The 11,234-nt window shown below is 41.1% G+C and overlaps 1 protein-coding gene across 1 annotated transcript; it reads right to left on the reverse strand.

Moving 5' to 3' along the window:
• Nucleotides 1-259: 259 nt before the first annotated feature.
• Nucleotides 260-11,004, reverse strand: tmem74b (transmembrane protein 74B). The gene is made up of 3 exons (XM_049599554.1): nt 10,854-11,004; nt 5,222-5,506; nt 260-1,927 (listed from the first exon to the last, which is right to left on the reverse strand). Exons 2-3 carry the CDS (start codon nt 5,447-5,449, stop codon nt 1,283-1,285), a joined length of 873 nt encoding a protein of 290 aa, XP_049455511.1. The 5' UTR covers nt 5,450-5,506; nt 10,854-11,004; the 3' UTR covers nt 260-1,282.
• Between the last annotated feature and the right edge of the window lie 230 nt (nt 11,005-11,234).

An 11,234-nucleotide genomic window follows, 5' to 3' on the forward strand; every position in this document is an offset into this window, starting at 1 on the left:
CAAGGGGACAAGTTGAAAAAGTTGAGCCATCATGAACTCGGAGTGCAGCAGCAACTGCTCGCTGTCTGAGAGTACTTTTGGGGCCACTGCTGAGATATCAAGATTAATATTTAATTCATTTAAATAATAATTTTACAAGAAACAGATGTAATGTTTTAAGAAAAAGTATTTTTAAAGATTGAAGTCATAACATTAAGAGAGTAGAGTTGTACCATTACAGGGGAAGAAGTAATGATACTATGAGAACAATGTCAGAGTATTAAAATGAAAACACTTCCTGTAGCACCAAATGAGAACCTTTTACAGATGTAAAGATCAGCTGTAAAGTCTGTGAGCAGACAGAGAAACAAAATAATGAGCTAAAAGCTGCGTAACACTGCTGAGTTTCAAGCTGACACTCAGCAGTTTGTTTACATCACGCACTGAGTCATTTTAATCCATCAAACATATTGCCTAACGCAGTTTCAAATTGAACATCCCTTTTATCTCTTATTTAGTTTCCTGCAGATTGGTGAGTGAAGTGGTGACACCGTTTCAAGATTATTTCATACTTTATCTTCTTTACTGTTATCATCCACGTATTGCTGATGCAGGTGGTGAGTGTAAATGTCTTACTAGAGTGAAATATTACTTTAAAAGAATGTTGCCTCAGTTTGTGTGAGAGCTAGCATCACACTTTCCACAGTACTTTACTTTAACAGTCCAGTAATGACACTCTCCATCAAATGACTGTGATGTCTAATCGATTTACAGTGATATTCTCAGCAGCATGACAAGTCAGATATTATTCCTTGCAGTTGGGGTTTGAAATATGGCTACGTTTAAATGCTGAACATCAATCAGTGCATGACTTCATAAATTAAGTGTTTAATTCTGCAGTGGCGACGACCTCCAGGGCTGTCGAACACAATGTGCTTTATATTGTAAAAGCATTGTTTACTGATTAATATATGATTTATATTGGAACTGTAATCTTTGATAAACAACCATTCACCTCCCAATGTGCTCTTTTCCACACTAAGATACTGTAAGCTTACCTCTCTTCTTCTACAGGATCGAGCCCTCTTTTGTTAAGTAATACATCCTTTATGATTGGTTAGAATTAGTATCTCATAAACTGGTTCATCCCAAAACGCTGGGAGAAAGCCCTCCCGCAGAGAGCCTTGTGCTCAACATGTGCTTCTCCTGTTGGCACAAATGGGGGGGACCTGCATCGTGTTTGCATCCCCATTTTGCAACTCACTCAGAGGAAGGCAGGTTGCAGAGTGAAAGTAAAGAACAGCTAGTTGTCTCCATGTGCAGCAGCTGAAGGAGCAGAAGAGGACGAAGCAGCAGGAGGCGGAGGATTCCTGCTTGGTCCTGGTTCTGATTTGAAGTCCCTGCTTGGACCTGGCTGTGTGTTATTCCTCGTCTTTGCGTGTTCCACCAAAAACTCCTCACCTCCATCCTCACCCTCCCCTCCTCCTACTGCCTCTCCAGTTGCCAGCTGCTTCATCCTCAGGTTGATAGAGCCATAAGTCCTCTTGGGTCGAACAAATGCCGCCCTGCGACGGTACATCTCGCCCCGGCAGATGGACACCATGAGCAGCACAGACAGGAACATCCCCCCAAGAGTCAGCAGGCCAAGGCCCGCAATGATGCACTTGTCCAGGTGGGAGCCCAGCTGGGCGTAGTACATCTCCAGCTTCTCCATCTGTCGGGCTGACACAGAGTCTGGGTCGACCTTGGCCTCTCTGGGGATGGTGTAGGCGATGACCACTAGGACGATCCCGCTCACCAGGAACACCAGGGCAAAGATAAAACCGTAGTCCGCGGAGTGGTCATCAGCAGGGTTGAACTCGGCGAAGTCCTGGCCTTCCTCCTGCCCTCCACCTCCTTCCTCCTCATCATACGATCGCGGAGAGAGTTCCTGATGCTGCTGCTCCCCCTGAAAGGAAGAAAGAAAGAACGCAAGGTAAAGAGGAAAGTGAAAAAAGGATAAATGAGAGCAGCATAATGAGCAAGAATAAATTCATAATTAACAAAGAGGAACACAGAGAAAAGCACAAGCACAAAAACATGGAGACATTTTAGTCACATTTATAATATTACTAAGTAATCTCAGTGAAGCAGCATCAGGCCAACAATCTGGTCCACAGTGGCTGCCACAATTATAAAGCGTGGAAATTTAAAAACAAAAGACTTTAAACTTAAATTTAACTTAAATTTAAAAGTGCAACAAAACTATCTCACACAAAATAAATCATACCAGAAATTAAATATTCAGCCGAGGTCAAAAGATTTTTAATGTCTTTACAAGCATATCATGTTTTCTGTAAATGTTAATCTCTGGTTACACAATGAGTTAATCTCTCATTGTGTAACCAGACTCTTCAGTGCGTTTCCACTAAAACAGTGAATTCCTGACGTGTAATGACTTCCCTGCGTAACCTTTTATGTGGTCCTGTTTGGTTGTAATTCACCACTTTGGTGGAGTAAAGACTCTGATCGATATGGGGCTTGAGGGCTTTAGGACTTGAGGCTTTTCAGCGAAACGTTAGCTCCACAATCTGCTGCTGTCCTGGTTTATCCTGTCCATCATGCTTTGTTTAACTTGGGATTCAGTATAAGGTCGTGTTTAGGATTCTGGATGGCTAGCGGTGCAGAGTCAGGGTGAAAGCACTGTTTCAAATATTCAGTCATGTTTTCTTCGTATGAAAAAAGTCTACATTACATGTTCACAAAAACATATAAATGCTCTACAGCAATTTCTTTGTGAAAAATTGACATTCATGTGGTGACCATGTGTGAATTACTGTGAACCTAATGCATTAAAACGTGCGATATTATGGTGCAAACCAATATATGAGATGATATTATGGTGCAAACAAATAATAATGTCAGTGACAGCGATGTCATTAAGAGATCTGATACAGGAAAGTAGGTTTATGGGGCATCAAAGGCATTTTCATTGTTGCTTTCCCAGTGGTGGAAGAAGTACTCAGCTCTTTGTTTTTATGTAAGGCGGGAGACAGAGATGGGATGACATGCAGCACAGGGCCCTTGGTGGGACTCAAACCTGAGCCACTGCAGTAAGGAATATCACCATACACAACACCAACCTATCACCATGTACAAAGAAATGTGTATCTACTTATGGATGAGAGGCTTGGGACCAGGCCCCAAGGAAGTGCACTGGGCTTTAAAGCCAATTTTTGTAGTGGCCAAACAATCAAATTACAACTTTTGAGTCCATCACATGATGCCTTTGGGTTTTCTCCCATTGACTTACATGGAAAAAGAGATGTCTGTAAATCAGTAGATACATTTTTCTGAGTGTTACATCCACCGCAAATTGACTTGCTTCACTATCAGGATTTAATCCATCCAGTCTGACAACAACTGAAAAGTCTAAGAAGACGCACATGATTGAATAATTGTATCCTCAGTCAAGTTAGCAGAGGGCCAAACCAGAAGTAGCCAGCTCAGCCAGTGGAAGTCTCTAGTGCGCCTGCGCTACGGGCCACACAGTGTGGGAGCAGTGCCGATCATGTGGGTAATTCTATACGCCGCAGTTGAATGTTTTTGGCTTCATCCGCCGCTGTGCAACTATCACTGGTATGAACAGGGTCCTGCTGTATCCAGGTCTCTTCACACATCCATGCTCGTGACAGTGCGAGATGTAAATCTTGATGGCGTCCTCCGCCTAGCAGTAGACGCACACTTCCCTCTACGTGGTGACAGAGTTGGCAGGAGTGGTTAGGCGTCTTCTTTTTCCATGATTTTTGGTGTCAGTGAAGGAGATATGGATTTTATGCCGTGCTGTGTATATTGTATGTACTGGTGTTGTGACTATTGTCTGTAAAGCAAATGGCCCCTAAGAGACATTACATTTTTTTTAAAACTCGACAGGAAATAGTTCCTACATGAAACTGCTCACAACAAGATCTGTGGACTATCTTGAATAACCAGGTCGTGATTTCTGCAAAGAGACATTGCTGTTGAGTTTTTCAGATCTATTTTTGATGCTTTGAGCACCACGAGCCAAATGCCATCTAGTATCTTCACGAAAAGTCAGACATCTCTACAGGCGACATCTCCAACACTCGGACACTCACACCAAAACAATCTAGACTGCCAAATAGCTCCACAGGTAGGAGTTAAAATGTTTATTTTTGATTATGGAGTGAAGTGACCCTTTAGGTAAAGTAGCAGAACACTGTCACCACTGTTAAATCAGAAAATAAAACAGCCTTCTAAAGTATGTTACTGCTGTTATTACATACCTGTTACATGTTGCATTACCTGTAGTTTCAAATAGGCTAGTTTTTTTAAAAGTAATTTTATATACAGTCAATAACAGGCATCAAATAACATTTGAATACAGATTACAGTAAAAATATAACTGAGCAATTTTACTTTTATACAATTTTATTTTTTCAGTTTTTCAGCATTTTACACATTTTGATCTGCTTTTATTGGTTGTTATTTTAACAGTCCATTTTTTATATTTGTTTTACATGTGTTTTAAATGTGAATCCTGTATTGTTGAGTCTTGTCAAAGCAGAATATCTGTCACTGCTGGGACAGATAATAAAGTTTATCTATCTTTCTATTTGTTTGTGTAGAATTATCTCATTTAGAAATGCAGGAAATATTTGGTTAGTCTTTCAAATACGACAACTGTGAATAACATATGTTGCCAAAATAATTAAATTATTAATCCCAAACTCTGCTTTCTCGCCCTCATGCAGCTTAGCAGTTTCAAATGTTAAAATGGCTGTTACTACGGTGACCAAGCTCATTTTGATGTGTCCTGTTAGCCGCTTAGCTAGTTAACATTAGTTGTCAAAAACAACTATTTTCTGTATTTTTTTGTGTCATGTTATTAAAATTACAGTGGTTGGTATCCCAACTAGATTTTAAAACCAACATGTTTTTAAACCGTACATGTGTTGTACAGATATCTAGCTAAAGTGTGTACTTGTCGCTAGCTGCTAACGTTAGCTACTTAGCTAGCTCCTTCATTGAAACATAAGTTGAGTTACGTCAGATTTAAACGTCGGTGGGTTCAAACGGTTTATCGGCGGCCATTTTATCATTCGAGGCAGACTACAGACATTATTATTATTATTATTATTATTATTATTATTATGTGAGATCACAAAAATACCAATAAATCCAACCATGTGCTGTCAAACTGCGGGACATGACCTTTATACAGTCTATGGACATGACTCACCTTGCTGTTGCCTGACGTTGATGGCGGACATGCCGCGGACACAGTCGCCCCCTGCTGGTGGTGCTCGTGCTCCTCGTCCTGCTGGTACGAGGCGTTCTCGAAGCCCCGGGCGGCGCAGCACGCTGTAGCCGCTGTCCAGGGCACTGAGGCCGGCGTCGGAGACAAACCTCGCTGGCCTCCTCCGCCCCGCAGCTCCCGGAGCTCTACGGCGTTAAAAGAGGACTCCATCGGTGTCTGCTGGATGCGCTCATGTCTTCACCATCCCTCCGCTCGGCGTTATCATCACTGAACAAAGACAAAGTAATGATTGAAGCGAGCAGAAATAATGCATAATATTCATGCATATGCATAATAGCCTGAAATAATATTCCTTTAAGGGCATGTGGTGACCAATATACTGTACTATATTTAAGGCATCACTCTTTAAACATTAATACTGGAGACTACATTGACATATTAGTAACCTGCAGACTTTCAGTTTATAAACAGTGCAAGCAGGCTACTCCTATAATATTTCCCTGGGTTATAGTAGCCTAATTTAGGTTAGGGACTGTTGTTACTTATGAGGGGGGCAGGGGGTGGTGCAAAAAGGGTGTGACAAGTCAAATATTTTTAAGCACTAGGTAGGGCCTTATGTTTTATATTTTGGCTTAGAGGAGGGGCATGCAAATTTAAATGGTTGTATTTATTTTACCAGCACAGGTTTGAAAGGCGTGTTCTCACCATTATCACCATTTACGATAGCAAGAAACTGTTAAAACAGAAATCATTATTGGATTTTCAAATTTCCGATGGCTGTTGGACACATAAATTGCGCCAAATGCTTCCCATTTCATTTAAAATTTGGCCAAAAATAAACCTTTTGTACAAACTTACCAGCACAACACAACAATCGTAGAAAAAACACATCTTTTTTCAATTCCTGGATTTCATCTTTAACTTTTAATGTTTAACTTTCAAAGGGTAAGTTTTCAAAATCTCTTAACTTTTCCCATTTTCCCAAAGTCACTCAGGGAGGCTCGAGGAAAAATATTTGTCACTTTTGGGAGGGTCGAAAAACAAAACAAACAAAAACAAAAAAAGTAACACCCCAGCCACCACCCTCCTCTTATAAGATAAGAGCCCAGTCCCTTATATAGTGTTCTACATAAGGGCTATACAAATAAAGTTATAATTAGTAGTACTGGTGGTAGTGTTACCTTTTTATTTCTGGATTATAAATGTGTTTACAGTGAAATGTTGTACTTTTTACTCCACTACATTTACTTCACGGCTATATTTACTTTTCAGACCAAGATGCAGAAATCAAAACACATGATCAGGTCATAAAGCATGTGCTGAACCCAACAATATATTAATAAGTTCATAATTTTTCACTGAAAAAACTTGAAAACATTAGATCTCACACCATCAGCAGTCGACCCCATTATTCACTTGTCCCGGAACCGCCAACTCACCAATCTTACTCTATATCAGTCCTCTGCTCATTTAGTTCAGTGTCACTAACTGATCTCAATACAATGATGATGCGCATGAAATCCTCCTCTTGCCCTCTGGATGTGGTCCCTACCAGACTACTGAAGGAGATTATGCCCACTGTTGGTCCCTTCATTTTATCTATTATCAATCACTCTCTGACCTCAGGTGTGGTTCCTGCTTATTTTAAATCTGCTCTAATTGAACCTCTGCTCAAAAAAAACAATCTAGACCCATCCATTCTGAACAACTACAGACCAGTCTCAAAGCTTCCTTTTTTATCAAAGATCCTGGAAAAAACTGTATTCAAACAATTAATAAATCATCTATCAGTCAATAACTTATTCGAAAAATTCCAGTCCGGCTTTCGATCACTTCATAGCACAGAATCAGCTCTCCTTAAAGTTTGCAATGATCTCCTGTTGACTCAGGATGCCGGCGACTGTTCCATTTTAGTTCTTTTGGACCTTAGCGCAGCATTTGACACGGTAGACCATGACATTTTAATTGACAGGTTAGAGAAGTGGGCAGGAATCACTGACGTGGCCCTGAATTGGTTCAGGTCTTACCTTTTTAACAGATACTCTTCAGTATCTATAGCTGGCTCTGTTTCTTCCCCCACTAATCTCTCCTGTGGTGTCCCCCAGGGGTCGATCCTGGGCCCTATTATCTTTTCCATTTACATGCTCCTTCTAGGTGACATCATCCGTAAATACAATGTCCATTTTCATTGTTATGCAGACGACACACAGTTGTACATCCCAATCAAGCCCGGCGATCAGTCTAATATAGCAGCCCTCCACAACTGTATCACAGAAATAAAATACTGGATGTCAAACAATTTTTTCCAACTCAATCAGTCAAAATCCGATGTCATTGTTATAGGTCCATCCACAACAAGAAAACTAATTTTGGAAAGCCTTGGTGATTTAAAACCTCCTGTAAAACCCTGAGCCAGAAACCTCGGCGTCATTTTTGACCAGGACTTGAACTTTGAACTTTTATGTAAAAAAAAAGTGGTAGACAGACATGTTTTTATGATTTGAGAAACATAGCCAAAGTCAGGTCTTTTATCTCAGCCACAGATTTGGAGAAACTCATCCATGCTTTTATTTTTTCACGCCTCGACTACTGTAATAGCTTATACCTGTCTCAGCCAGAAATCACTTCACCATCTACAGTTAGTACAAAATGCTGCAGCTCGGCTTTTAACTAGGTCTAAAAAATGTGACCACATCACCCCTGTTTTAGCATCCCTGCACTGGCTGCCTGTTAATTTTAGGATTGATTTTAAAATTCTTTTATTTGTTTTTAAGGCCAGACTTGGGCTGGCCCCTGCCTATATTTCAGACCTTTTAATCTTCACACAAACCAGCTCGCAGTCTGAGATCTGCTGATAAGGCCCTGCTAGCTGTTCCAAGCTCTAGGCTGAAAACAAAAGGCGACAGGGCCTTTGCAATCAGGGCCCCTAGACTCTGGAACGATTTGCCTGAGGAAATCAGGTTTTCAGAGTCCGTTCCTCGTTTTACATCGCTCCTCAAGACACACTTTTACAGGAAGGCTTTTATGAAGTAATGTTTAAGTTGATGTAATGTTTAATTTGTATATATTTTGTGTTGATATAGTGTGTGCTGATATTTTATGCTGTAAAGCACTTTATTTAAATTGAAAAGTGCTATACAAATAAAGTTATTATTATTATTATTATTATCATTATTATTATTGTTATCATTATTATTATTATTGTTATAATTTCCTCTTGACACCATCAATCAGTCAGTAATTACCATAAAACTTCAATAACAGCCCGGGCTTGTATTTGTTTAAATCACTGAAATCAACAGGCCTCTATTTGGGACCAGCCTTTAATTCCTTTCACACAAAACTGTTGTTCAGCAAAAATGAGAAATAAAATCAAATTGTTTATTTAAAACCAGTATGAATATCACTTGTTTAAAGCCTCAGATAATATATCAATAATAACTTGTTCATTTGATCCAGCTCCGACAGACAGCACATCACAGACAGAGAATTACGGCACTCAAGGATTACAGCACCAAGCACACTGACACAGCACCACTTGATCCTGTTAAAACAATCCTCACAACTTGGATTAATTTCTATGAAAATCCATTTTGATTCTTTTCATCTAAGGACCTGTTGTTTCTTAAATAGTGATGATGTGAAGGTGATGAAGCAGACTCCGATGACACTGTCTTGCTTGCATAAAGAAAAGGTTTATTACAAGAAGTACAGCATCTATCAAGCATCTAGAATGCTTGGAGAGGTTCTCGGCCAATGTGAACTGCTCTGTAAAACAGCTCCAAATTACCCCCATTATATAAACTCGCTGTTTCTGTGAAATGTGAGACAAAGTCAAACAGACAACAGAAAGTCACCCTAGTTGGACTTCACCAAACCTTGACCCTGGGCCATAAATATCTTCTTGACCCTGACCATACATGCTTTTGACCCTGGGCCCCTTACTGGTCATCTGTTCCAAAGCTTCAGAGTAAATGATAATACACTACAGACCCTTACAGACTAAAGGAATACGAATAACTTACAGGGTAATCGAGGAATGGACACATAACTGGAGTCAGCCAACAACATGGTTTTATACATCCGAAGAACATCTATTTAAAAATAGAACTGCTTGGCAACCAGACCAGGCGTCTAATTGAGACAGGCATTTATTTGTCAGAATATTTGGCCACACCAGGCTAGCAAAAGGGACTAGGCGTTTAATTAGGATGCAGCTTTTAACTGAAGTTTTAGGGTACATATGGATAAAAAATCCCCTCGGAATCGGACCACTATGCACAATGACTACCTTTACTTTTGACTGATGACTTTTTGTTTCCAATGTATATATTTTTTTCTCAATAGGTTACATCTTAACTGACTGGTTCATGAGATCATGTCAATAAAACCATTAAATTATTACGAATCAAGCAGTCCTGCTGCAACAGAGAGGTTTATCCTGCAGGCCTGGTTCCTCCAGAGAAACACGCACACACATACACACACATCACCTGAATCACCTGCATGTCACCTTGATAGTTATTTATTTCCATTTCTTCTCATCGCCACTATTGCTGTCACTTCCTGATGAGTCCTATGGAGAGTTAAAATCAGATCCTAAGTCCTAAACAGATCTGTAACACACACACACACGAGCACACACACACTGCATAAAACCACTAAACACATATATCTTCAACACGGTAAGTGATTTATTCATTTTTTTTTTTAAAACAATGAACTCGCAGTCTGTGCATGTTAACACCTCTGAGCTCTGGGTGTGAACCCTGTTCATGCGCATTTCAGGCGCCTATCTGTGTTCAAACAAAGGTTTCACACCCGGCTATTATGATCAGAAGCAATGTGAATATTAAAAGCAGGATGACAGCTGAAGTGCACATTACAAAGCTATAGCCGAATATATCCACCTTACACATTTATAATTTCCCATTTCATTAAATCAAACCTGAGGTGTAATTTCACCCATAAAACGTGACATTTGTGTTTGTTTGTTTAAAATGTATCCTCCCGGAAAACCTTATTTGTGTGTGTCTACAGCCGGTTGATCTCCGGGGAGCTCCAGGCTAAAGTAGCCCACTGACACAGTTCCCATTTATCAGCACATCAAGCCCCGTGGCCCGCAGAGAAGAGCCTGAGCGCCCGTGGGCAAGGTGTCCGGCCGTCACCACCACCGTGACCTTGTGATGCGCCAAACAGCCAAAAACCTGGACCACTACGGTCCGCCTGTGTGTGTGTGTGTGTGTGTGTGTGTGTGTGTGTGTGTAGGAGAGATAATATCAGCCGGGACTGATAAGCACCACACCGACTAACACGTTATTCATTATCCCGATCTAACGGCAGATAACCCGGACTGAGAGAGGAGGGAGAGTCCGAGTCAAAGAAGGATCTTATTCTGGGTGAAATTATGCAACCGAGCAACATAAGTGCCGATTTCTCCCCGGAGGGAAACACCGGGGATGGATTCAGTATCCAGGCTAGGCAGCATCCACCCCAGCTCCCAGCTCCTCCGAGCTGAATCCGAATTAACACCGCGGATAGCGTCGACCATCTGCAGGAGGGTCGATGAGAGGTGTTTGCGTAAAGCGACCGGGATGACAGCGCGGGGTCTTACCTGGTGCTGAAGCCGCGACCAGGCGGGAATCCAGACGGCTGTGGGGCATCGCATCCGGAGAGATGGATGCTGCTGGATCATGTGTGAGGAGGGTGCAGAGGGAGGGAGGGAGGGAGGGAGACAGAGAGAGAGGACCGGGGTGAGACTGACCATGCGCAAAACCAGCCTGTGGTTCTCTCTGCTGGTGTCTGAAGAGCTGGTGGAGTCACAGGAGAGTCACTCAGAGAGGTGTGGTGGAGAAACATTAATATATAAATAAATAAATAAATAGTGCAAGGCAAGTGTGACATCAATCAACACGAAGATAACATTTAAAGGGACAGTTCACCCCAAAATCAAAAATACATCATATTTTCCATCTTACCTGTAGTGGTCTTTATC

Source organism: Epinephelus fuscoguttatus, linkage group LG1 (assembly GCF_011397635.1).
Source record: "Epinephelus fuscoguttatus linkage group LG1, E.fuscoguttatus.final_Chr_v1".
In the NCBI taxonomy this organism is placed as follows: domain Eukaryota; kingdom Metazoa; phylum Chordata; class Actinopteri; order Perciformes; family Serranidae; genus Epinephelus; species Epinephelus fuscoguttatus.